Below are 21,977 nucleotides of genomic sequence, written 5' to 3'. Positions count from 1 at the left end.
AGGAAAAAAAAAACAGTGTGGGAGTATGAAAGTAGCGCGCAGTGTCTCCTGGGAAATGTAGGCGGGGCGGTTTGCCGGAGTGAAGCGTTACCTTGTGAGCTCCCGGTGGGGACGAACAGCCAAGAAAGAACAAAGGAGAGTAGCTGACGCCTCGGCGTTTTCTTTGGTTTGGGGGTTGTTTTTTTTTTTGAAAGAAAGAGACGTCTAGGGTTCAAGACGAATTTACGTGTGACGGGTCGCTGGCGAGACGACTTAGGAACTCGTGACAGTTGGTAACCCGGACCCTCGTCAGAGATGAAGAGGTCACGCAGAAGGGAACGGTCCCCGGCTCGCCCCGCCCCCCGCCCCCTGGCGTCTCACAGTCCTCACGCTGATTGGTAGCCGCACGTTTCGCGTCCTGATTGGTCGAGCCTGCTCAGCGCGCAATTTAAAACATGGTATCAGGAACAAAGCTGCGCCTCGTGGGCGGAGTCGTGCCCTCCGTCTCGCGGGCTCGTTCTCTCGGGTAGGGAAGGCTCAGGTTGGGCTGCGGGGAGCTGGTACCTGAGGAGGCGCGCGGGTCCCGTCTTCGGCGAGTGTGCGGCTGCACTGGAACTCGGGGTAGGTTCTCAGACGGGCCCGCCGCAGCCTCCCGCAATGCCTGTGTCCTCTTGGGCGGTAAAATTTGAAGTGAGATTGAAGAAGGGGCCACAGGGATTCTGAAACGACTCTCATAGCCCTGGAGGGTCACACACCCTACTTTGGAGTGTGGCCTGCTGCTTCCGGAGCCAACAGCTCTCCCGATGAATGTCCGCCTTCGGAACCTCGCTTCTCGTGCCCTTCCCCTTTGCAGATGATGGGAGGAAGAGAGGCTTAAAGTCAGACAGCGGGGTTGGGTACTGAACAAGGGCATGGCTTCGCACCTGCAGTTTGCAGTTCCTTCTGTCCGCTCGTGTCCTCCCTACCCACTGTTGTGTCTTTTCAGACTTCGGCTTGACTCTGCCCGTCATGTCTCAAGGGATCTTTTCTCCGCCGGCGGGCTTGCTGTCCGATGAGGATGTCGTGGTCTCCCCCATGTTTGAATCTACAGCTGCAGACTTGGGGTCAGTGATTCGAAAGGACCTGTTGTCAGACTGCTCTGTCATCTCCACCTCCCTGGAGGACAAACCTCAGGTAAAGAAAGGAGCTCCTAAGTGACTTAGGGGGGCAGAGAGTGACATATTCATCTTAATCGTTCACCGTACTCAGATAGTATGAGATCAAAGACAAGTAAACCTGAAGGACCCTGGGATCAATTCAGACTTAAGGGCACAAGTGAAAAATGTGGAGTGTATGTTCGTAAGAGTATTTGCATTGCATTAATGAAATTCCTTCAAATGCATGATCTGAGTTAATCTCTTTACAATGAAACTTATTTTTGTTAAGTAATATGTACAGGGATAGGAAATGTGGCTTAGTAGTAAAAACTTCATGTATGAGATCCTGGTTTGTGTGTGTGTGTGTGTGTTTTTTTTTTCCCAAGGTAGGGTCGCATTCTAGTCCAGGCTGAACTGGAACTCCCAGGCTGGCCTCAAACTCATGGACATCCTACCTCTGCTGGGATTAAAGGTGTACATCACCACGCCCTGTCTGTGTTTATTTATTTATTTTGATTTTTTAGGTCCTGGATTTGGACCCAAATACCACATATAGTTGTTTGCACAGAGCCATGTTGATATTAAATAGATAGGTAAACTGTAATTCAGGTTTTAATACTGTTAGTCATAGTTTCCATTTATTTAGCCATCCTTCTATGGAGACCAGGGCTACAGCATTATTGACATTTGGAGCCAAATTCTTTGTTAGAGGGGGCTGTCCTTTATGTTGCAAGATGTTTAGTAGTATTCCTGGTCGGTACCCACTAGATGTCAGTAATGGTTGAGAGCCGTTGAACTAAACCGATGCTAAACATTAACACACACTGTCACAACATTTTTTCTTTTAGAGATTCTTATAGGAACATACAAAATTCCATGAGAGCAGGATCCTTTATAATGTCCATCACTGTAAACTACTGAAGTTATGTGGCCATAGTATAAGCAGTCTGTGTTAAATGAATGAATGGCTGCCATTATGAATTTCATTCTTTGAATGAGAAACTTAAGAGAACATAATTTGTTCAGTATCTCCTAGTTATTAATGAAATTGGGACTTAAACCCACGCATATCTTTTGTTGTTGAAGAGACAGGGTCTCATTTTGTAGACCAGGATGGATTTAAACTCATGGCAATCAGTCTGCTTCAGCCTCCAATGCTGGAGCTGAGTTGCCACACCCAGCTCAGGCATGCATACCTTTAAAGTCTATCTTTCCGGAGGCTTATACTATGTTTCACTGTAGTGTCAAATGCTGATTTTCATTTCAGCCAGTCAGTTCTTAAATAATTGGTGTGGCAAACCAAGTTTACAGGGCAGTGATGAGACAGGGAAGGGTGACAAAGTGATAAAGTCCATGTGGGTTAGAATTATTGTGGAACCAAATGACTACATAGAGACGTTTAAGGTAGCCTAGAGGTAGCCTAGGAACTATGCTGTTAGTTCATTTGCTCAGGGGTAAATCCTGAGATTAATCTGTAGTTCTGATTGGAATTTTGTCACAGGTTCCATGTGAAGATACTGCAGAGAAGGTGAAAGTCTACCTGCGGGTCAGGCCCTTGTTAACTTCGGAGGTAGAACGACTTGAGGATCAGGTGAGTATTTATGAAAGGAGGATATATATATTTATATGTATGTATTTTACTTGCAAGGAGAAAGAGAGGGAATGAGAATGGGCATGCCAGGGTTTCAGCACTGCAAATGAATTCCAGATGCATACAGCACTTTGTGCATCTGGCTTTACATGGATATCAGGGACTCACACCCAGGTTGGCAGGTTTTGCAAGCAAGTGCCTTTAACCTCTGAGCCATCTCTTCAGCCCCTAGAAGGAGGATTTAAGGTAGAATTATGGATTACAGAAGAGGTTCCCCAGGATGTTTATCTCTGTAGTAAACTTCTTTCTCCCTTTTCAGGGCTGTGTCCATATTGAGAATACAGAGACTCTTGTTCTACGAGCACCCAAAGACTCCTTTGCCCTAAAGAGCAATGAGCGGGGAATTGGCCAAGCCACCCACAAATTCACCTTTTCCCAGGTATGGAGATATTGCTCTAGGAATAAGGAACCATCACATTTCTGGCATTTTATTTCCTCTTTAAAGACTTTTCTATTTGACTATGAGTTCTTTATATTTACATATCCATAATTTGGGACCCTTGTTATATGCACATCAACTTTTTGTACATCAGTTCCCACTAATGCTGTTATAGCTTTTATCCCTATTTTCTTGACAAGAATGCTATGGCTCAGTGAAGGTAATACTGCAGAAACAGTCATTAGGGAAGGTCTAGGGAATTGGGCATGGTGGTATATAAACTTTGCATTTGGAGGGCTAAAAACAAAACAAAACAACAACAAAAAAAAGAGCCAGGCATGGTGGCACACACCTTCAATTCCAGCACTCAGAAGGCAGAGGTAGGATGAGCCCCGTGAGTTCAAGGTCACCCTGAGGCCACATAATGAATTTCAGATCAGCCTGGGCTAGAGCAAGACCCTACCTCAAAAAGCCCAAAATAATTCAAGGGGGAGAGGGAGGAAGGAAGAATGATTGGGATTTAGACTCACCCATTTCCAGAACTCATAATATCATATCCCCACCCCCATGTGCACAGCATGAGACTTAGTACATAGCATTCCTTAGTCTTTAACAAGGATAAAAGATGAGCAAACAGTTGGTTGTTTTCAGTGTTTAGAAACACCTGAAAGCAGGGCAAAAAAAGCTGCTTGAGTGGTTTTGAGCGACATCTGCTGGCTCTGCACAGGAGGCATGTGGTAGATAAAGTGATCTCTCAGACACTCTCTGTATCTAGATATTTGGGCCTGAAGTGGGACAAGCATCCTTCTTCAACCTAACTGTGAAGGAGATGGTAAAGGATGTACTCAAAGGACAGAACTGGCTTATTTATACATATGGAGTCACCAACTCAGGAAAAACCTACACAATTCAAGGTGAGTAGTAAGGTGTCAAGGTTGCTGAGTGGCTAGCAATCTTTGATGCCCTGAGTTAGGGGAAGGAAGACAACTGTCCATCTTTTGGGTTGTTTGTTTGTTTTTTATTTTTATTTATTTGAGAGCAACAGACAGACAAGGGGAGAAAGAAGCAGAGAGAGAGAACAGATGCGCCAGAACCTCCAGCCACTGCAAACAAACTCAGATGCATGCATCACCTTGTGCATCTGGCTAACATGGGTCCTGGGGAATCGAGCTTCGAACTGGGGTCCTTAGGCTTCACAGGCAAGCACTTAACCACTAAGCTATCTCTCCAGCCTGTGTCCATCTTTTATATGCCCTAGGTACCATCAAGGATGGAGGGATTCTGCCCCGGTCCCTGGCTCTCATCTTTAATAGCCTACAAGGCCAACTTCATCCAATACCTGATCTGAAGCCCTTGCTCTTCAATGAGGTAATCTGGCTGGACAGTAAGCAGATTCGACAGGAAGAAATGAAGAAGTTGTCCTTGCTGAATGCAGGTCTCCAAGAGGTGAAGTGTTGGTATTTATGAAGGTGGGGACAAGGGACACCAATCTCAGGAAAGATTTGTGCTTATCTTCTCCTTGTGCCCCTTCAGGAGGACTTGTCCAATTCCTTGAAGAGGAATGTCCACATTGAAAGTCGGCTAGGTACCAGCACTAGCTATGACAGTGGCATTGCTGGACTCTCTTCCACCAGTCAGTTTACCAGCAGTAGCCAGCTTGATGGTAGGTATCATGACCAGGCTCTGTAAAGCAACAATAGGAACCCACTGCCTACTCAGCAGCTATAAAGGATACAGATCAGTGGTTATAAGCTGAGACCCATCTTCTAAGACCTTGCAGACCAAACGCAAGGTGGAATGTTCCAAAATTGATGACCTATATATGGGTTTCTTCTCCAGAAACGAATCACCGATGGGCACAGCCAGACACTGCCCCAGTGAGTGTCCCAGGAGATATTCGCTTCTCCATCTGGATCTCCTTCTTTGAGATTTATAATGAACTGCTTTATGACCTGTTAGAACCACCTAGCCAGCAGCGTAAGAGACAGACACTGAGGTTGTGTGAAGATCAAAATGGCAATCCCTATGTGAAAGGTATGTAAATGTAGGGAAGGCTAGAAAGAGACCTTAGAGAGGGGACATGTGGATAAACCGAAAAAGAAGTTGAGTGTTCTTATTCTTTGCTTTTCTTTCCTTTGGCCCCAGATCTCAACTGGATTCATGTTCAAGATGTTGAGGAGGCCTGGAAACTCCTCAAAGTGGGTCGTAAGAACCAGAGCTTTGCCAGCACCCACATGAACCAGAACTCTAGCCGCAGGTGAGTTATCCAGGAAACCTTAGTCCTCTATAGTTCTACTTTGTCATGGAAGATGTACAATGACATTTCTCTTCCTTTTCAGTCATAGCATCTTCTCCATCCGTATCTTGCACCTTCAGGGGGAAGGGGATATAGTGCCCAAGATCAGTGAGTAAGTTTTCCCACTTAGAAATTTCATCTTCTTGGCCACTTAGTAGTAGTGGGAGCAGGGTGGGAGGAGTTCTTAGAGGAATTAGTTGTTCTTTCTTTTTTTTTTTTCCAGTTTACTTTTTTTGTTTTGTTTTGTTTACTTGAGAGGCAGGGTCTCTAGTCCAGGATGACCTGGAACTCTTTATGCCCAGGCTGGCCTCAAACTCACAGCAGTCCTCTTCCCACAGCCTCTTGAGTGCTGGGATTAAAGGCATGTGCCACCACACATGGGTGGGTACAGAAATTCTGTTGGGCCCTCTCCTCACCAGAATTACGATAGGTTTATGGCTCATGAATGAGTTCCTATTGTCAAAATCCTGTACATCATTCCAGACTGTCACTCTGTGACCTGGCTGGCTCAGAGCGCTGCAAAGATCAAAAGAGTGGTGAACGGCTGAAGGAAGCAGGAAACATTAATACTTCTCTGCACACCCTGGGCCGCTGTATTGCTGCCCTGCGACAAAACCAGCAGAACCGGTAAGCAGTGACTGAGATGGCTTAGGGTCTGGCAATTTGCTAAGGCTTCTTGGTACCATTGAGAATGGTGCTGGGATGCCCCAGAACAGAGATCTCTTCACAGCTGTTTCTCTGATTCTGTGTCAGGTCAAAGCAGAACTTGATTCCTTTCCGTGACAGCAAGTTGACTCGTGTGTTCCAAGGCTTCTTCACTGGTCGAGGCCATTCCTGTATGATTGTTAATGTAAATCCCTGCGCATCTACCTATGATGAGACTCTTCATGTGGCCAAGTTCTCAGCAATTGCCAGCCAGGTGAGAAACTGTAGGCGTGATGACTACCTACTCTGGGCTGGTAACTTTAAGAGAGCAATTAGGAACTAGTTAAGATGACAAGATTTTTTTTTCCCCCTTCTAGCTGGTGCATGTTCCACCTGTGCACTTAGGGCTCCCATCTCTGCATTCATTCATCAAGGAACATAGTGCTCAGGTATCCCCTGGCTTAGAGAAAGGGGGTAAGGCAGACCCAGGCCTTGATGAAAATGAAGCCGACATCTCCATGTATGGCAAGGAGGTGAGAAAGCTTTGGTGTAGCACCATGTTCCATGGTGCCTTCCAAGTGACCTTGGGCCTTTTGGGGCAGGGGAATCTTATGGTCTCTGATACATGTGTTCTTCCTAGGAGCTTGTACAGGTGGTGGAAGCCATGAAAGCACTGCTTTTGAAAGAACGACAAGACAAGCTCCAGCTGGAGATGCAGCTCCGTGAGGAAATCTGCAATGAGATGGTAGAACAGATGCAGCAGCGTGAACAGTGGTGCAGGTATTTGCTGAGTGACCCCCCCCCCCTTACAAGCTCCCCTGGGACAGATGGGCAGGATGTAGGAACTGAGATGGAATTGTGTTCCAGGGTCTGTCCTCTAACTAAATTAAATTTATACCTCAGAATCTTTTCATTTCTGACAGTGAGCATTTGGACACCCAAAAAGAACTGTTGGAGGAAATGTATGAAGAGAAACTAAAGATTCTCAAGGAGTCTCTGACAAGTTTTTACCAAGAAGAGATTCAGGTGAGTTGCCCTGAAAGAATTCCAACTAACTGCTCAGATTTTTTAGTATATGTATATATTTGGGAAAGAGACTGAGAGAATGGATGTGTCAGGTCCTCCAACCACTGCGAACAAACTCCAGATGCATGCGTCTGGCTTACCTTGTGGGTCCTGGGGAATTGAACCAGGGTTCTTTGGCATTGCAGGCAAATGCCTTAACTGCTAAGCCATCTCTCCAGCCCATCAAGAAGGGTTTTATTTACTTGTTAACTAATCTGGTCCTGCAGTATTTGTCCTACTCTACAGAATTGTCCTCCCTGCTTCCCTCTTAGGAGCGGGATGAGAAGATTGAAGAGCTAGAAACTCTGTTGCAGGAAGCCCGGCAGAAGCCAGCTGCTCATCAGCAGTCAGAGTCTGAATTGTCACTCCGCCGGTCACAAAGGCTGGCAGCTTCTTCCACTCAGCAGTTCCAAGAGGTTAAAGTTAAACTAGAACAATGCAAAGCGGAGCTCAGCTCTACCACTGAGGGTGAGGAGGAATGACAGTGGGTCGGAATAGAGCCAGGGTTCAAACCTGGTCCTTCTGACCAACTCTGTGCTACATCTGACTTGCCACCCTGGGGTACAAACATCCTCACTTTGTATATTTACTATAATCTACTGTTAAAACTCAGTTTCCTGTTTACTTCCCTCAGAGCTGCAGAAGTACCAGAAAATGTTAGAACCACCTCCCTCAGCCAAGCCCTTCACTACCGATGTGGATAAGAAATTAGAAGAAGGCCAGAAGGTATTTTACCTTTCTTGAATATAAAAGTTCTGGGATCTTTTTTTTTTTTTTTTTTTTTTTTTTTTGAGGCAGGGTCTCACTCAAAGCCCAGGCTATCTGGAACTCCCTCACTCTGAAGCCCAGGCTGATCTAGAACTCAAAGCTATCCTACTTCAGCCTCTGGAGTGCTGGGATTATAGGCATGATAGGCATGAGCAATCCTGCCCAGCTTTATCAAAGCTTTTTTTGTTTTGTTTATTTAAGTAGGGTCTCTGCCTCCCTAGTGGTGGGATTAAAGGTGTGTGCCACCCACCATGCCTGCCTTCAAAGCCCTTTTATCAGTAGCTGGGTGTGGTGGCGCAGGCCTTTAATCCCAGCACTTGGGAGGTAGAGGTAGGAGGATTGCCGTGAGTTCCAGGCCACCCTGAGACTCCATAGTGAATTCCAGGTCAGCCTGGGCTAGAGTGAGACCCTACCTTGAAAAAAAAAATGGTTTGGGTGAGGCCTAGGGGGATTTGTGCATGTCTCTTGGAACTGCTCCTTCATTCTGATGACCAGCCTTCCTAAACTTACTTGTCTTCAAATGGCTACTCAACCAGGATAACAATCCTGGTTTATCTTGGTCACAGTTTGATTCCCACTTTTTTAGAATGTAAGGCTGCTTCGGTCAGAGCTCCAAAAACTTGGCCAGTCTCTCCAGTCAGCAGAAAGGGCCTGTTGCCATAGCACCGGAGCAGGAAAACTTCGTCAAGCTTTGGCCAATTGTGATGACATCTTAATCAAACAGGTGAGAACAGTCTAGAAACCCCCTCCTCTTTCAGTCCATCCCAATGTATATGCGAGGTGTGGATTGAGGACCAAAACTGAAAGGGAATCTTATTATAAACAGGCGTATGTTTTGTTCTGAATTTATCTAAGATGCCATCTTATGAACATATTATCTCTTTTATCCTTAATGTCCTGCTGGGGGTTGAACACAAAGCTCCATGTATGCTAAACAGGCAAACCAACCCTAAGCTATGATATTTTGCTCATCAATAAGATGCAGATCTCAAAATGTTAATGAGAAAAATGTTCATATTAGGGTTGGAGAGATGGTTCAGTGGTTAAAGGTGCTTGCTTGCAAAGCCTAATGGTTCAGTTCCCCAGCACCACATAAAGTCAGATGCACAAAGCAGGGCATGTGTCAAGTTCATTGGCAGTGGCAAGCCCTGATGTACCTATTCTTTTTCAAATAAAATATACCTAATTTTCTTTCTTTCTTTTTCGAGGTAGGGTCTCACTCTGGTCCAGGCTGACCTGGAATTCACTACGTAGTCTCAGGGTGCCCTAGAACTCATGGCAGTCTTCCTGTCTCTGTCTCCCAAGTGCTGGGATTAAAGGCGTAAGACTTAATATTTGAAAAAACAGTAGCTAGTTCTGGATAGCACACATAACCTTTCTCTTTCTCCAACCAAACAGAAGTATGTCTTCTCTAACTTTAATGGTGTTTCTTAGGACCAGACCCTGGCTGAGCTACAGAATAATATGATGCTGGTGAAACTAGACCTTCGGAAGAAGGCAGCGTGCATTGCTGAGCAGTATCACACTGTGCTAAAGCTCCAAGGCCAGGCTTCTTCCAAAAAGCGCCTGGGAACTAACCAGGAAAACCAGCAACCAAACCACCAACCCCCTGGAAAGAAACCATTTCTTCGAAACTTACTTCCGCGCACACCCACTTGCCAGAGTTCGAAAGACTGCAGCCCTTATACACGTATCCTGCGCTCACGGCACTCTCCTTTACTCAAATCTGGGCCTTTTGGCAAAAAATACTGACTGTGGAGAAGATGTACAATCATTGCCCTAACTGCTCAGCTAATAGGTCTCTTTTAGGCTTTGTCAATATCTGGAACTCTCCAGAATATACTATGCAAATACTAGTTATATTTTATACCCTTTTACTCTTGTATTATAATCACCTATGTATTGTTATTTTTTCACTATTGTTTTTATGCACAAAAATATTATATTAAAGACATTGTTTACATTTTTATTTGGATTCCAAACTTAGAAAACTCATTTGAAAATTATAAAAAGGGCAGAAAACAGATTAACCTGTGGTTGACTGGAACCTTGTACAGGAACAGCAATGAGTACCAGCCTAAGAAGGCTTAGTAAGAAATGAGTTCAAATGGTATCAGATATTCTAAACCTTTAATATAAAATGCATCATACATTGAGAAGTGAGTAAAAATATTCCAGGTACAAGAGAGCAAAGGCTAGATCCTAAGCAGCATCCACTATAAAAATAAAGAAAACACAATAGTCACAGGATATCACCTGCTACTGAATACATCTGCATAGCCTTGAAGCCCTCCAACACCACAGAAATAATAACCTTATCTAGAAAGATAAAGCTGAAAAATGTATTGTTTTAGAGATGAAAAGAGGGGAAAACAGTTGTATCAAACATTTACTAAACAGACCAACATGAATTTGATTATAACCAAAAGGTTATTTTTAAATATCCTCAAAGTTTTCTGTAATCCTGACTCCTTGTTTTGCTTTGGTAAGGGTACGGCTAATGCTACACCCATGTTTTCTCTCCGGAAGAGCCATCAATAGTTCATGCTTATTGACATTCTTCTTTTTTTTTTCTTCTGTTCAACCCCAGTAAGCTACTTCTCCCTTTGAAAGCTCTTAGGGGATTTCTTTTCACATTTCTTGAAGAATGTCTCTGCCGGGCACAGTGACTCACACTTATAATCCCAGCACTTGGGAAGCTAAGGCAGATGAGTTCAAGGCCAGCCTGGCTACAGTGAAATTGCCTCAAAAAATAAATTATGTATGGATACATACATACATATATATCCTTAAGTAACACATGTACAGCTTTGCCCCATTTAGACCTAATTTCTAACAAAAGAATAGAGGACATGTGCTGGGCATGGTGGCACACACCCTTAATCCTAGCACTTGGGAGGCAGAGGCAGGTGGATCACTGAGTTCAAGGCCACCCCAAGACTAAATAGTGAGTTCCGGGTTAGCTTGAGACCCTACTTTGAAAAAAGGTTAAAAAAAAAAAAAAAAAAGACGTTCAACAAATTCAAAAGGGTCATCTCTAGCCAGGCCTCATGACACATTCCTGCAATCCCAACATAAGGGAGGCTGAGGCAGGAAGGTCATGAGTTAAAGCCAGCCTGGGCTATGTGAGAAACCCTGTCAAACGAATAAGAAATAAAAGTCATTTTGGCTAATACCCCTACTCCTTCCCTAGAAGACAGCAGCATAGTCCTTCTTTCTTTCCTGTCTTTCTCATTCCCAGAATTAAAACTTGCTTCTGTAGCATTGCTGTGATAAAGTGCTCTAAGGGAAGAAATCCAAGAACTATAGCTACTCTGAACAGAAAGGAGACAAGTGCTTTTAACTGGCAGAAAACAATACTGTCCCTGCTAATATTTCTGTCTGCTTCTGAAGGTGTGATTATATGCACTGCCCCAAGGTCTGCTTCCATCTATAGAAGTGAGAAGAGTTTAGGTCCTCGGAACAGACGTGGCTGTTCTTCACATGGAGATAAGGGTTAATATTAGTTTAGCGAGGTGATGACTTGAAAGTAGCCAACTATGGTGTTACTGAAGACAAGTTGAGTGGCGAAACTCTGCGTGTAGGAGTATTGTTTGCAGACAGTGATGTGGGGAGGAAAAAGGGAGCAGGCATCTCCGATGTGGATGTCTCGCCTTGGTTCCGCAGCTGTAGAATTTGCCGGAGCAAGGCCTTACCTTCTTCCCGAGTCTGAAATAAAGTCAGGCAACAGTTTTAAAATATGTTCAAGACAGGGCTAGAGAAATTGCTCAGCAGGTAAAGCACTGCCTTGCAAAATAAATTCAAGGCTAGTCTCAAGAATAGGTTGCTAAAGGTTGGAGGTGGCCAGGTGTGGCACATGCCTTTAATCCCAGCACTCCAGAGGCACAGGTAGGAGGATTGCCTTGAGTTCAAGGCCACCCTGAGACTACATAGTGAATTAATTCCAGGTCAGCCTGGGCTAGAGGGAGACCCTACCTTGAAAAGCAAAACAAAAAAGAAAAGGCTGGAGTTATGGCTTGCCTTGTAAAACCTAAAGACCCAGGTTCAATGCCCCCAATACCCACATAAAGCCAGATGCACAAAGTGGTTCATGCATCTGGAGTGTGTTTGCAGTGTCCAGAGACCCTGTATGCCCATTTTCTTGCCCCTCCCTCTAGCTCTCTGCTGGCAAAATAAATAAATAGGGCTGGAGAGATGGCTTAGCAGTTAAGGTAATGAGTTCAATTCCCTAGTACCACAAATAAAGCCAGAAGCACAGTGGCACATGCATCTAAAGTTTCTTGACAGTGGCTGGAGGCCATGGTGTGCCCGTTCTCTCTTTCCTCCCCCTGCCCTGTGTGTTGGCACATGCCTTTGATCCCAGCACTTGGGAGAAGGATTGCTGTGAGTTTGAGGCCAGCCTGAGACTAATTCCAGGTCAGCCTAGGCTAGAGCAAGACCCTAACTCAAAATAACCAATAAATAAATATATTTTTAAAAAATTTAAAAATAAAACAACAAAAAATAGGTTAAGAATGTTCAGTGAGACTTCCACATTACAAAGGGAGGATTGCTGTTGACATTTCATCTACCTTCTACCCATACTTAATGGTAAAGATCATACATTCTAGTCTAAAATGCAGACCATGTGTTACAAGGAACAGTTGCTTACATCGTTGAAAGCACAACACTTCTGGGCACAAGTTGAAGCCTCGTCCCACAGCTTGCACTTAAAATAGTACTGGGCCAGGTAGCGGAAGGCAGTGCTTTCCTCCAAGTGTTCCACTATTTCCTATATAAGGAAAGCAAGAGTGACTGAGGTGATAAGAATACGATCAGAAACACAATTCTCATGCTCTGACACATACCCCACAGGAATAGATATCTTGGATATATTTGATGTAACACTGGGCAGCCTGTTCTGACTCAGTCAACTGTTCATGAAGCCTAAAAAAGAAATTGGGCTTTAAAAATCAGGCTGCAAAGCAAGTCAGGGATTAAAAAGTAAAAACATAATTAGAATTAAGTGACAACAGATGAATAAGTACAAATTTTAACATGAGTGGCATGCTGAGACCCAGAAGACTTATCAGCGCCAACCAGAGGGCTAGAAGAGCTTAGGCAGGAGCTGAAAGTGTAGCTTGCTGTAAAGTTCCTGTCGTAGTTCTAATCTTGATCAGCTGTATCAGAAAACAAACCAGAATCGTCACTCTACTACTAATGATAGAAATTCACTGGGCACAAGGGCTCACACCTATAATCCCAGCACTGGGAAAGCTGAGGTAGAAAGATCCTGTGACTTTGTGACCATCCTGGGCTATATAGTATGTTCCAGGTCAGCATGGGCAGCTAGACACCGCCTCAAAAACAAAAATAAAATACAGCTAGAGAGATGGCTTAGTGACTAAGGCACTTGCCTGCGAAGTCTAAGGACCCAGGTTCAATTCCCCAGTATCCATATAAGCCAGACACACAAGATGGCTAACACATATGGAGTTCGTTTGCAGTGGCTAGAGGCCCTAGTTTGTGCATTCTCTGTCTTGTTCTCACTCTCAATTAAGTAATCAATTTAATTAAATTTTAAAAAAGAGTTACTAAGCTGAATAATTGGGTAATACACCCTTGCAAAAAAAAATCTCTGGTAATACTAGTGAAACTGGAAAACATACCAAGAAAATAACTATTTTTCTTTTTTAATGCATTTATATGTTCACGTGTGTGCATGTGTATCCAGGAGTGTGTGCATACAGAGGCCAGAGAACAACTTGACTCATTTCTTCCTTTTTTTTTTTTTTCGATTTTTCAATTTTTCGCAGTAGGGTCTCGCTCTGGTCCAGGCTGACCTGGAACTAACTATGTAGTCTCAGAGTGGCCTTGAACTCTAGGCAATCCTCCTACCTCTGCCTCCCAAGTACTGGGATTAAAGGTGTGTGCCACCATGCCCGGCAACTTGGCTCATTTCTTAGCAACACCATCCACCGTTTTCTTTTGGTTTTTCAAGGTAGGGTCTCACTCTAGCCAAAGACCTGGAATTCACTATGTAGTCTCAGGCTGGCCTTGAACTCACATTGATCCTCCTACCTCAGCCTCCTGAGTGCTGGGATTAAGGGCATGCACCACCACGCTCAGCCCATCCACCTTTAGTATCTCTAATTGGCCTGGAGTTTATCAATCAGGCTACACTGACTGGTCAGCAAGCTCCAGGGATCCTCCTGTGTCTACCTGAGATTACAGGTTCATGTGACCATGCCAGCAGTCCAGTGTGGGTTCTGGTGCCTGGAATGTCCTCATGCATGCAAGACAAACACTTTACCAACTGCGCAATCTCAGTCCTGCAAGCAACTTGTTTTTGAACTATTCTTCCATACACACATGGCCTAATGAATGCATGCTAGGCAAGTGTTCCACTACTGATCTACACTTCAAGCTCATTCTTTTTTCATTTCATTTCTGATCCCTTACCTAATAGGAAATGTTTTCTCCTTCAAAAATAGAGCGGTACTCTCTAGTTTCAAGATGGCTAGTACTGGGCTGGAGAGATGGCTTAGGACTTAAGGTACTTGCCTGTGAAGCCTAAGGACCCCAGTTCAGCTCCCTAGTACCCACGTAAGCCAGATGCACAAGACAGTGCATGTATGTGGAGTTTGTATGTAGTGGCTAGACGTCCTGGCATGCCCATTCTATCTCTCTTTCTCTCTCAAAATTGTATATACATACACACATACACATACATACACACACACTCAGTAGTAGGGACTTGCCTAGCAGCAGAGCAGTGTTCGTACACCTTGCCTCATGCCTACACTCATCTCTCATGATGGGAGGATGGGAAGCTCTAGAGAAGACATAACCTACTAGCCCAGAGAAGCCAATGGAAATACCAACAGCACTTTACTCTGTTCACTCACTTCGCCAGCTTCACAAGAGCCATTTTCTCCACATCTCCCACAGCATAAGCTCTCCAGTAACACTGTGAAAAAAATGAGCTGGTCACTCACTATTGCCCATGTGCAACAATTAATCACATAAAGGACCTGTAAGATTTCTAGAAATTCAGGCTTGTAGACTATAAAGCATTTTTACTAGTTGTGACAGGTCTAGGCTACACTGACATTCCTACTGGTAATCTTAGCCCACATTTGGCTTTAAGCTATGTGCCTATAAACATCCAGAATTTCCTATGCATGAGAACAAAAGGTGGGAGGGGATCACAGCACATATAACCCAACCTGCCTCTAAACAATGGGTTTTCGCTAAAATTCTCCAGGGCCCAATTCCAGGTACCTTTTTAGCTTCCACTAACTGATTGAGTTTCTCATAACATTCTCCTAATGCAACCAGCATACGAGAATCATTGGGCCTATGAAAAAAGAGAAAAAGGTCATCTAAACAAAGGAGTTACTACCAACTGAAGTCTTCCACTGAAAACCTAGCATCATTGCTACTTTAATACCATTCCAAATCATAGTCTTCAGTCAGATGCTTCATATAATGACACTACTCTGTGTTTATAATTATCCCATTAACCTATTAGTAGTAGAAGACACTAAGTAACAATATTTAGTAAGTTTAAACATGTCTCCAAGAGTTAACTATTCAGTGGTTTATCAGTTAGCCAAAGAGAAAGAAAAGTGAACAACTTACCGAAGCTGGTGGGCCCTCCTGTAATAATAAAGACAGTAAAATGGCATCTTAAGAATTTCATAGGTCTGCCCAAGGCCATACCAAGCTCTATAGTCCCTCTTGTTGACCTCAATGGCATGTCTAAGAAAGGGAAAAAAAATACACCAGTGAGGGGACAGAAGAGTCAAGGTCAATAGCATGCAGGCTCCAGAGGTTCCTGACACCACAGGAATCCACTCCCCTCTCCTTCACAAGCAATGCTTACCGGTATGCCTGGATTGCAGCGGACGTGTTTTTCATTTCCATGTACTCATGCCCCATCAGCGTCCAGGCCCCAAGGTACCGGGGATTCAACTTCAGGGCTCGCTGGAAATATAAAGCTGCTTTCTCATGCTGTGAGCGCAAGCTATAATAATTGCCTGATTGAAAAACAAAACAAAATGATGCCAAGTACTGAAGAGACAGAGAGAAGAAAAAGAAACCAGAGCCAGGCATGGTAGCCCATGCCTTTAATCTTAGCACTCTGGAGGAAGAGGATCGCTATGAGTTTGAGGCCAGCCTGAGAGTACAGAGTAAGGTGCCAGAGCAGCCTGTGCTTGAGTGAGACCCTACCTAGAAAAAATAAAAACCAAGCTGGGCATGGTGGCGCACACCTTTAATCCCAGCACTTGGGAGGCAGAGGTAAAAGGATCGCCATGAGTTTGAGGCCACCCTGAGACTCCATAGTGAGTTCCAGGTCAGCCTCAGCTAGAGCGAAACCCTGCCTTGAAAAACCAAAATAGATAAATAAATAAAAACCAACCAAAAACTAAATAAAACTGCTAAAATAGCTTTCTACCAAGAAGCATAAAACCATTATTCACTAACCCTAAAGTCATGCAAAATGTACACAATTATTATTGCCTTACAAAGTCTATTCAACCTATCATGCATTGCTGATTTTTTGATATTTTTTAATGTTTCCTTGTTTCGTTTCACTTTACTTGAGAATGACAGAGAGAGAAAGAGGAAGGAGAGAAAGAAAATGGGCGCACCAGGGCCTCCAGTCACTGCAAATGAACTCCAGACACGTGCGCCCCCTTGTGCATCTGGCTAATGTGGGACCTGGGGAATCGTGCCTCGAACTGGGGTCCTTAGGCTTCACAGGCAAGCGCTTAACTGCTAAGCCATCTCTCCAGCCCTTTTTATTGTTTTTTTGAGGTAGGGTCTCACTCTAACTCAGGCTGACCTGGAATTCACAATGTAGTCTCACAGTGGCCTCAAACTCATGGCGATCCTCCTACCTTTGCCTCCCAAGTGCTGGGATTAAAGGCGTGCGCCACCACGCCCGGACCTCGTTTCATTTTTATCTCATCTGGAAATAGCATTTATATAAAAACTGTTTTCACATTGTTTAAGAATTTTCTATAATATGCTTTAGATTGGTTTTGAAACTATATTCACCAAGCCTAGGCTTCTAAGGAAGCACCTGAAGAGTTAAAAAGGTAAGCCGGGCGTGGTGTTAGACACTGTTAATCTTAGTACTGTGAGTTTGAGGCCACTATGAGACTACATAGTGAATTCCAGGTCAGCCTGGGCCAGAGCAAGGCCCTACCTATCAAAAGCAAAAGCAAAACAAAACAAAGAAGTCAGACAGTAAGACTGAATACTGCAGCGAATAGAACTGACTACAAACAGAAGGGAAAATCCTGAGATGACTGATCATTCTAAACTGGATTATAAGGATGATTACAAACTATAGATTTACAAAAATTCATTCAACTGTCAACTTTATTAATTTAATTTTGGCTTTTCCAGGTATGGTCTCACTCTAGCCCAGGCTGACCTAGAAAGTGCTATGTAGTCTCAGGGTAGCCTTGAACTCATGGAGATCCTCCTACTTCTGCCTCGTAAGTGCTAGGATAAAAGGCGCATGCCACCACGGTCAGCACTAAACTGTCAACTTTAAAACAGATGAATTTAAAAATATTTATTTATTTATTTGCAAGAGAGAGAAAGACACCTTGTGCATCGGCCTTTACATGGGTACTGGGGAACAGAACCCAGGTCCTTAGGCTTTGCAGGCAAGGGTCTTAACTGTTGAGCAATCTGTCTAGCCCTTTTCTAAAAAGAATTTTTTTTATTTATTTATTATTTATGGACTTGAAAGAGAGAAAGAGGCAAATAGAATGAATTTTTAATATTTATTTGCAAGCAAAGAGAAAGAGAGAGAATGTGAATGGGGTATACCAGGACCTATAGGTGCTGCAAACGAACTATAGATGCATGTGCCAACTTATGTGGGTACAAGGGAATCTAACCTGGATTGTTAGGCTTTGCAAGCAAGTGCCTTAACTGCTGAGCCATTTCTATAGTCCCCCTCCCCTTTTTAGGCAGGGTCTCAGTCTAGCCCAGGCTGACATGGAATTCACTATGTATTCTCAGGTCAGTCTCGAACTCACAGCAATCTTCCTACCTCTGCCTCCCAAGTGCTGGGACTAAAGGCATGTGCTACCACACCCGGCTTATTTGGATTTTTTGTGGGAGGGTATCACTCTAGACCAACAGACCTGGAATTCCTGCCACTGCAAAGGAACCCCAGCTGTATACACCACTTTGTGCACCTGGCTTCATTTGAGTATTGGGGAGTTGAACCCTGAGCCATCAATCAGTCTTTGCAAGTAAATGCCTTTAGCTGCTGAGCAATCTCTTGAACCCCAGCCCTGGAACTCATTATGTAGACTAGGCTGGAGCCAAAATGCAGAGCCTGCTGCATGCTGGGATTAAAGGCAAGCACCGTCATGCTCAACTAAAATAGGTGAATTTTATTTTAATAACATCTTTTTAAAGGAATAGATTAGAGTTAAAACAATACTTGGAGGGATTTTCTTGAGGTATAGTAGAATGAGAAAAGTAAAATGCAGTTAATTATTCTGTGCTTTAAAAGAGAAAATACCCCTGGGCTGGAGAGATGACTTAGTGGTTAAGGCATTTGCCTGCAAAGCCAAAGGACTCAGGTTCAATTCCCCAGGACCCATGTAAACCAGATGCACAAGGTGATGCATGTGTCTGGAGTTCATTTGCAGCAGCTGGAGGCCCTGACGTGCCCATTCTCTCCCTCGCACACACTTTCTGTCTTTCTCTCTCACTCTCAAATGAAATAAAGAAATAAATAATTTAAGGAAGAAATCCTCTGTAGTAGGATATGGTGGCTCACTGTAGCCCTGCCACTCGGGAGGCTGAGCAACTGACGTTCCAGGTGAGCCTGGGCTACAGTGAGAACTCCCAATAGACATGCACACATGCTCATGCAAGCAGGAATAGGCAGTCTAAGCAAAGACTACCATCACTGAATTCTACTATTGAAAAACTAGCATCATAGCTAATTAAACATCAAAATACTAGCTGGGGGCTGGAGAGATGGCTTAGTGGTTAAGGCACTTGCCTGCAAAGCCAAAGGACCCAGGTTCAATTCCCCAGAACCCACAGCTAGGAATGGGGCATACACCTCTAATTCCACATTTAGGAGGCTGAAGCAGGAATTCAAGTCATCCTCAGCTATACAACCATTTAAAGAACAGCCTTGGTTACATGAAAGCCTCAAAAGAAAAACAAACACAAAAGGCAAGACAGCTACATCATCAGGTGTTGCAAGGTGGGGTGGCCTTATGGACATAGCTAAATGGTGGACCGTATGCTGCCAGTTTAATTCCCAGCAACCCCCTCACGCCTTAAAAATACTACCTGGTCATCAACATTAATACAACTCAACATTTGGTGTGCTCGTACACACCTGTAATCCCAGCACTGGAGAAGCTCAAGTAGGAGGATGGAAAGTTCAAGGCCAGGGCTGGCAAGATGGCTTTGTGGTAAGGTGCTTGCCTGCAAAGTTGAAGGACCCAAGTTTGATTCCCCAGGACCCACATAAACCAGATGCACAAGGTGGCACATGTGTCCAGAGCTTGCCTGCAGAAGTTGAAGGCCCTGTTGCGCCCATTCTCTTTCTCAAGTAAATAAATAAAAATAAAAACAAGAAAATTCAAGGCCAGCCTGGGCTATATAGAAAGATCTTTTCTCAAAAAAAAAAAAAAAAAAAAGATAGTGCTGGACATGGGGACGCATGCTTTTAGTCCCACCTAAAGCTGAAGTACCACGGTCACTGTGAGGTACATGTTAGCCTCGGGCCACATAAGACTCCCTCAAAAACAGTTACAAGTCAGGTGTGGTGGTACACGCCTTTAATCCCAGCATTCGGGAGGCAGAGGTAGGCAGGTCAGTGTGAGTTCAAGTCAGCCATGAGACTACATAATGAATTCCAGGTCCACCTGGGCTGCAGCAAAACCCAAAGCAATACATATATTGACACCATTTTGGCAAAAAAAAAAAACCTATACATTTTTTTGTATTTACACAGAAAAATATTCTGAAATCATGCTCACCTAATAATTTTAAGAGCAGGACTACAGTGAATTTTCATATTCTCTACTATATAATTCTACTATCTTGGCACTTTAATACTGTTGTTATTTTTATATTTATTTTACTTGATGTTATAAGTCTTTAAAAAAAATGTTGGGCATAGTGGTGCATACCTTTAATCCCAGCACTCAGGATGCAGAGGTAAGAGGATTGCCATAAGTTCAAGGGCAGCCTGGAACTACAGAGTGAGTGCCAGGTAGGCCTGGGCTAGAGTGAAACCTTACCTCAAAACAAACAAAAAATAAAATAGCCCAACTAACTTACCAATTACACAGCATGTTTCAACACGGTATTTATCAATTTCACAGAGGTTATGAGCCAGATAACTCAATTCAGATTTCATGCTCTGGGAGAAAAAAGAAAAACAATCTAAGCATGAAACAGGACTCCCCTAAAATTACTTTTCTTGTAGCTAACTTAAGTAGATGACAACCTAATCTTGAGATTAAGACACAGAGGCAGGAGAGATGATTCAGTAGTTAAAGGCATTTGCTTGTAAAGCTTGATGATCTGGGTTTGATTGCCCAGTACCCATGTAAAGCCAGATACACAAAGTGGCCCATATGTTTGGAGTTTGTTTGCAGCAGCTAAAGGCCCTGGCACACCCATTCTCTCTCTTCCTCTTTCTCAAACAATAAATAAACAAGTAAATAAAAATAAAACACAAAGAAGTTTAAGCAGCACCTTTAGCCCCTGAGCCATCTCTCCAGCTCTTAAAAGAGCTTAATCAAAACCAAACAAGAGAAGCAAATTACCCTGACATAAAGAAGGTTGGAGAAAGTGTCCATATTTTCAATCCTGTAAGGATCTTGTTTCCGCAGCTCATTAAAAATAGAAAGGGCTTTGTCAATATCTGCAGAAACAAGAGAGAGTTCAAAAAAACAACACAGTGCCCCTCTCTGGGTCTGACAGTATCTCATTGTCCTTCTTCCCTCACCTCTGATGTTGTGATAGGCAACAGCAATCTGGGACACAATATAGGAGCTCTTTGAGAAGCCCACATCAACGAGGTGCTGGTACTTCTGCAGGGCCTCCTCAATCAGCTGCAGCTCCGTGTAGATATGAGCCAGGAAAAACTCTTTCATCCAGGTGTCTGGCAAAGACAGGAACTTCAGCTGGCAGCAGGAGAGAAGGGGACAGACACTTAAAATGATTTCACATCTCTCCCAAAAGAACATCAAAGAACAATTTTTATTTTCTAAAGAGATTTATCACTAAAATTTTATCAGAACAACTACAAATAAATACAAGGTCATCCCACTGAGCATGACTTACAAGCACATTAGGGAAGAATAGTTTTGCTGGAGTAACAAAAACTATATGATTTACATAGACAGAAGGTAAAGAAAAAATTCTAGGTAAGGGCAGCAACATAAATAGAGGCAAATTAAATAGAGGTGTAAGTGACTAATGTAAGCAAACGAGTTTGGTTTGAGGGAGTATAGTGAGAGAAACAGGATTGAACCTGTAGGTGAGATCTCAATTATAGAACAGAAAATGGGATACAAGGGCTGGACAGATGGCTTAGCAGTTAAGGTGCTTGCCTGCAAAGCCAAAGGACCAAGGTTCGATTCCCCAGTACCCACATAAGGCAGATGCACAAGGTGGCACATGCATCTGGAGTTCATTTGCAGTGGCTAAAGGACCTGGTGCACCAATTCTCTCTCTTTCTCAAATAAAATAAATTTTAAAAATAGTTTAAAAAGAAATAGAAAATGGGGGGTGAAAAGGCCTAAGTGAGGTCAAGGGAAGAGATTGAGTAAAGGAAAGGTGGAGGGAGGGCTAATCAAAATCTAAGAGGATATAAATAAATAATATGGAAACCTAATTTTTTGGACAATGCAACACTCAGGAGCCATAGATTGTTACCCGAAAATTTTCAGTGCCAGGGATGGGATACCTTCCAGTGAGTTGTTGACCAGGGAGGTTCCTGATGCCCCCAAAACATTACAGGCCATTGCTGAGCCCCTTGGTATCCCATCAGGAATAAATAGTAAG

At 43.6% G+C, this 21,977-nt stretch overlaps 3 protein-coding genes across 11 annotated transcripts in view; 1 reads left to right on the top strand and 2 right to left on the bottom strand.

Annotated features, from left to right (window-relative positions):
- Brd8 (bromodomain containing 8) overlaps positions 1 to 320 on the bottom strand; it is a 30,069-nt gene extending 29,749 nt beyond the window's left edge. For 6 of the 8 annotated variants that reach the window (XM_045132711.1, XM_045132712.1, XM_004652464.2 and 3 more), the window contains exon 1: positions 92 to 319. The gene's annotated coding sequence lies outside the window, so the exon portion shown is untranslated. Of the gene's footprint in view, positions 1 to 91 lie in introns of all 8 variants that reach the window. The other 2 variants (XM_045132714.1, XM_004652463.3) reach the window with 2 other exon arrangements.
- Kif20a (kinesin family member 20A) lies at positions 193 to 9,888 on the top strand. 2 transcript variants are annotated; one of them, XM_045132715.1, is made up of 19 exons: positions 193 to 437; positions 965 to 1,152; positions 2,617 to 2,706; positions 3,026 to 3,145; positions 3,921 to 4,059; positions 4,404 to 4,591; positions 4,679 to 4,808; positions 4,985 to 5,179; positions 5,291 to 5,402; positions 5,485 to 5,553; positions 5,925 to 6,068; positions 6,195 to 6,360; positions 6,464 to 6,619; positions 6,727 to 6,866; positions 7,010 to 7,112; positions 7,424 to 7,619; positions 7,786 to 7,877; positions 8,506 to 8,643; positions 9,354 to 9,888. In XM_045132715.1, exons 2-19 carry the CDS (start codon positions 988 to 990, stop codon positions 9,669 to 9,671), a joined length of 2,661 nt encoding a protein of 886 aa, XP_044988650.1. In that variant the 5' UTR covers positions 193 to 437; positions 965 to 987; the 3' UTR covers positions 9,672 to 9,888. The 2 variants fall into 2 exon arrangements, with proteins under 2 accessions (XP_044988650.1, XP_004652518.1); XM_004652461.2 differs by lacking the exon at positions 193 to 437 and adding an exon at positions 448 to 600.
- A 144-nt stretch (positions 9,889 to 10,032) lies between these two features.
- Cdc23 (cell division cycle 23) overlaps positions 10,033 to 21,977 on the bottom strand; it is a 29,280-nt gene continuing 17,335 nt past the window's right edge. Inside the window, exons 7-16 of the mRNA XM_004652462.2 lie at positions 20,917 to 21,094; positions 20,735 to 20,832; positions 20,244 to 20,325; positions 15,787 to 15,940; positions 15,543 to 15,662; positions 15,183 to 15,258; positions 14,807 to 14,868; positions 12,767 to 12,845; positions 12,571 to 12,690; positions 10,033 to 11,627 (exon numbers count right to left, since the gene is read on the bottom strand). Of these exons, the coding sequence (XP_004652519.1) occupies positions 11,457 to 11,627; positions 12,571 to 12,690; positions 12,767 to 12,845; positions 14,807 to 14,868; positions 15,183 to 15,258; positions 15,543 to 15,662; positions 15,787 to 15,940; positions 20,244 to 20,325; positions 20,735 to 20,832; positions 20,917 to 21,094 (1,140 nt within the window). The 3' untranslated portion in view covers positions 10,033 to 11,456. The remainder of the gene's footprint in view (positions 11,628 to 12,570; positions 12,691 to 12,766; positions 12,846 to 14,806; positions 14,869 to 15,182; positions 15,259 to 15,542; positions 15,663 to 15,786; positions 15,941 to 20,243; positions 20,326 to 20,734; positions 20,833 to 20,916; positions 21,095 to 21,977) is intronic.

Source organism: Jaculus jaculus, chromosome 13 (genome assembly GCF_020740685.1).
Source record: "Jaculus jaculus isolate mJacJac1 chromosome 13, mJacJac1.mat.Y.cur, whole genome shotgun sequence".
NCBI classification, from domain to species: domain Eukaryota; kingdom Metazoa; phylum Chordata; class Mammalia; order Rodentia; family Dipodidae; genus Jaculus; species Jaculus jaculus.
This window is presented reverse-complemented; position numbering and strand designations above follow the sequence as displayed.

What these genes read in the sequence shown, in the direction of transcription:
- Kif20a (XM_045132715.1), top strand. Translation starts at nt 988, where the DNA reads ATGTCTCAAGGGATCTTTTCTCCGCCGGCGGGCTTGCTGTCCGATGAG. An exon ending in CCCTGGAGGACAAACCTCAG is followed by an intron (nt 1,153 to 2,616) that starts GTAAAGAAAGGA and finishes ATTTTGTCACAG; the next exon opens with GTTCCATGTGAAGATACTGC. An exon ending in ACAAATTCACCTTTTCCCAG is followed by an intron (nt 3,146 to 3,920) that starts GTATGGAGATAT and finishes CTCTGTATCTAG; the next exon opens with ATATTTGGGCCTGAAGTGGG.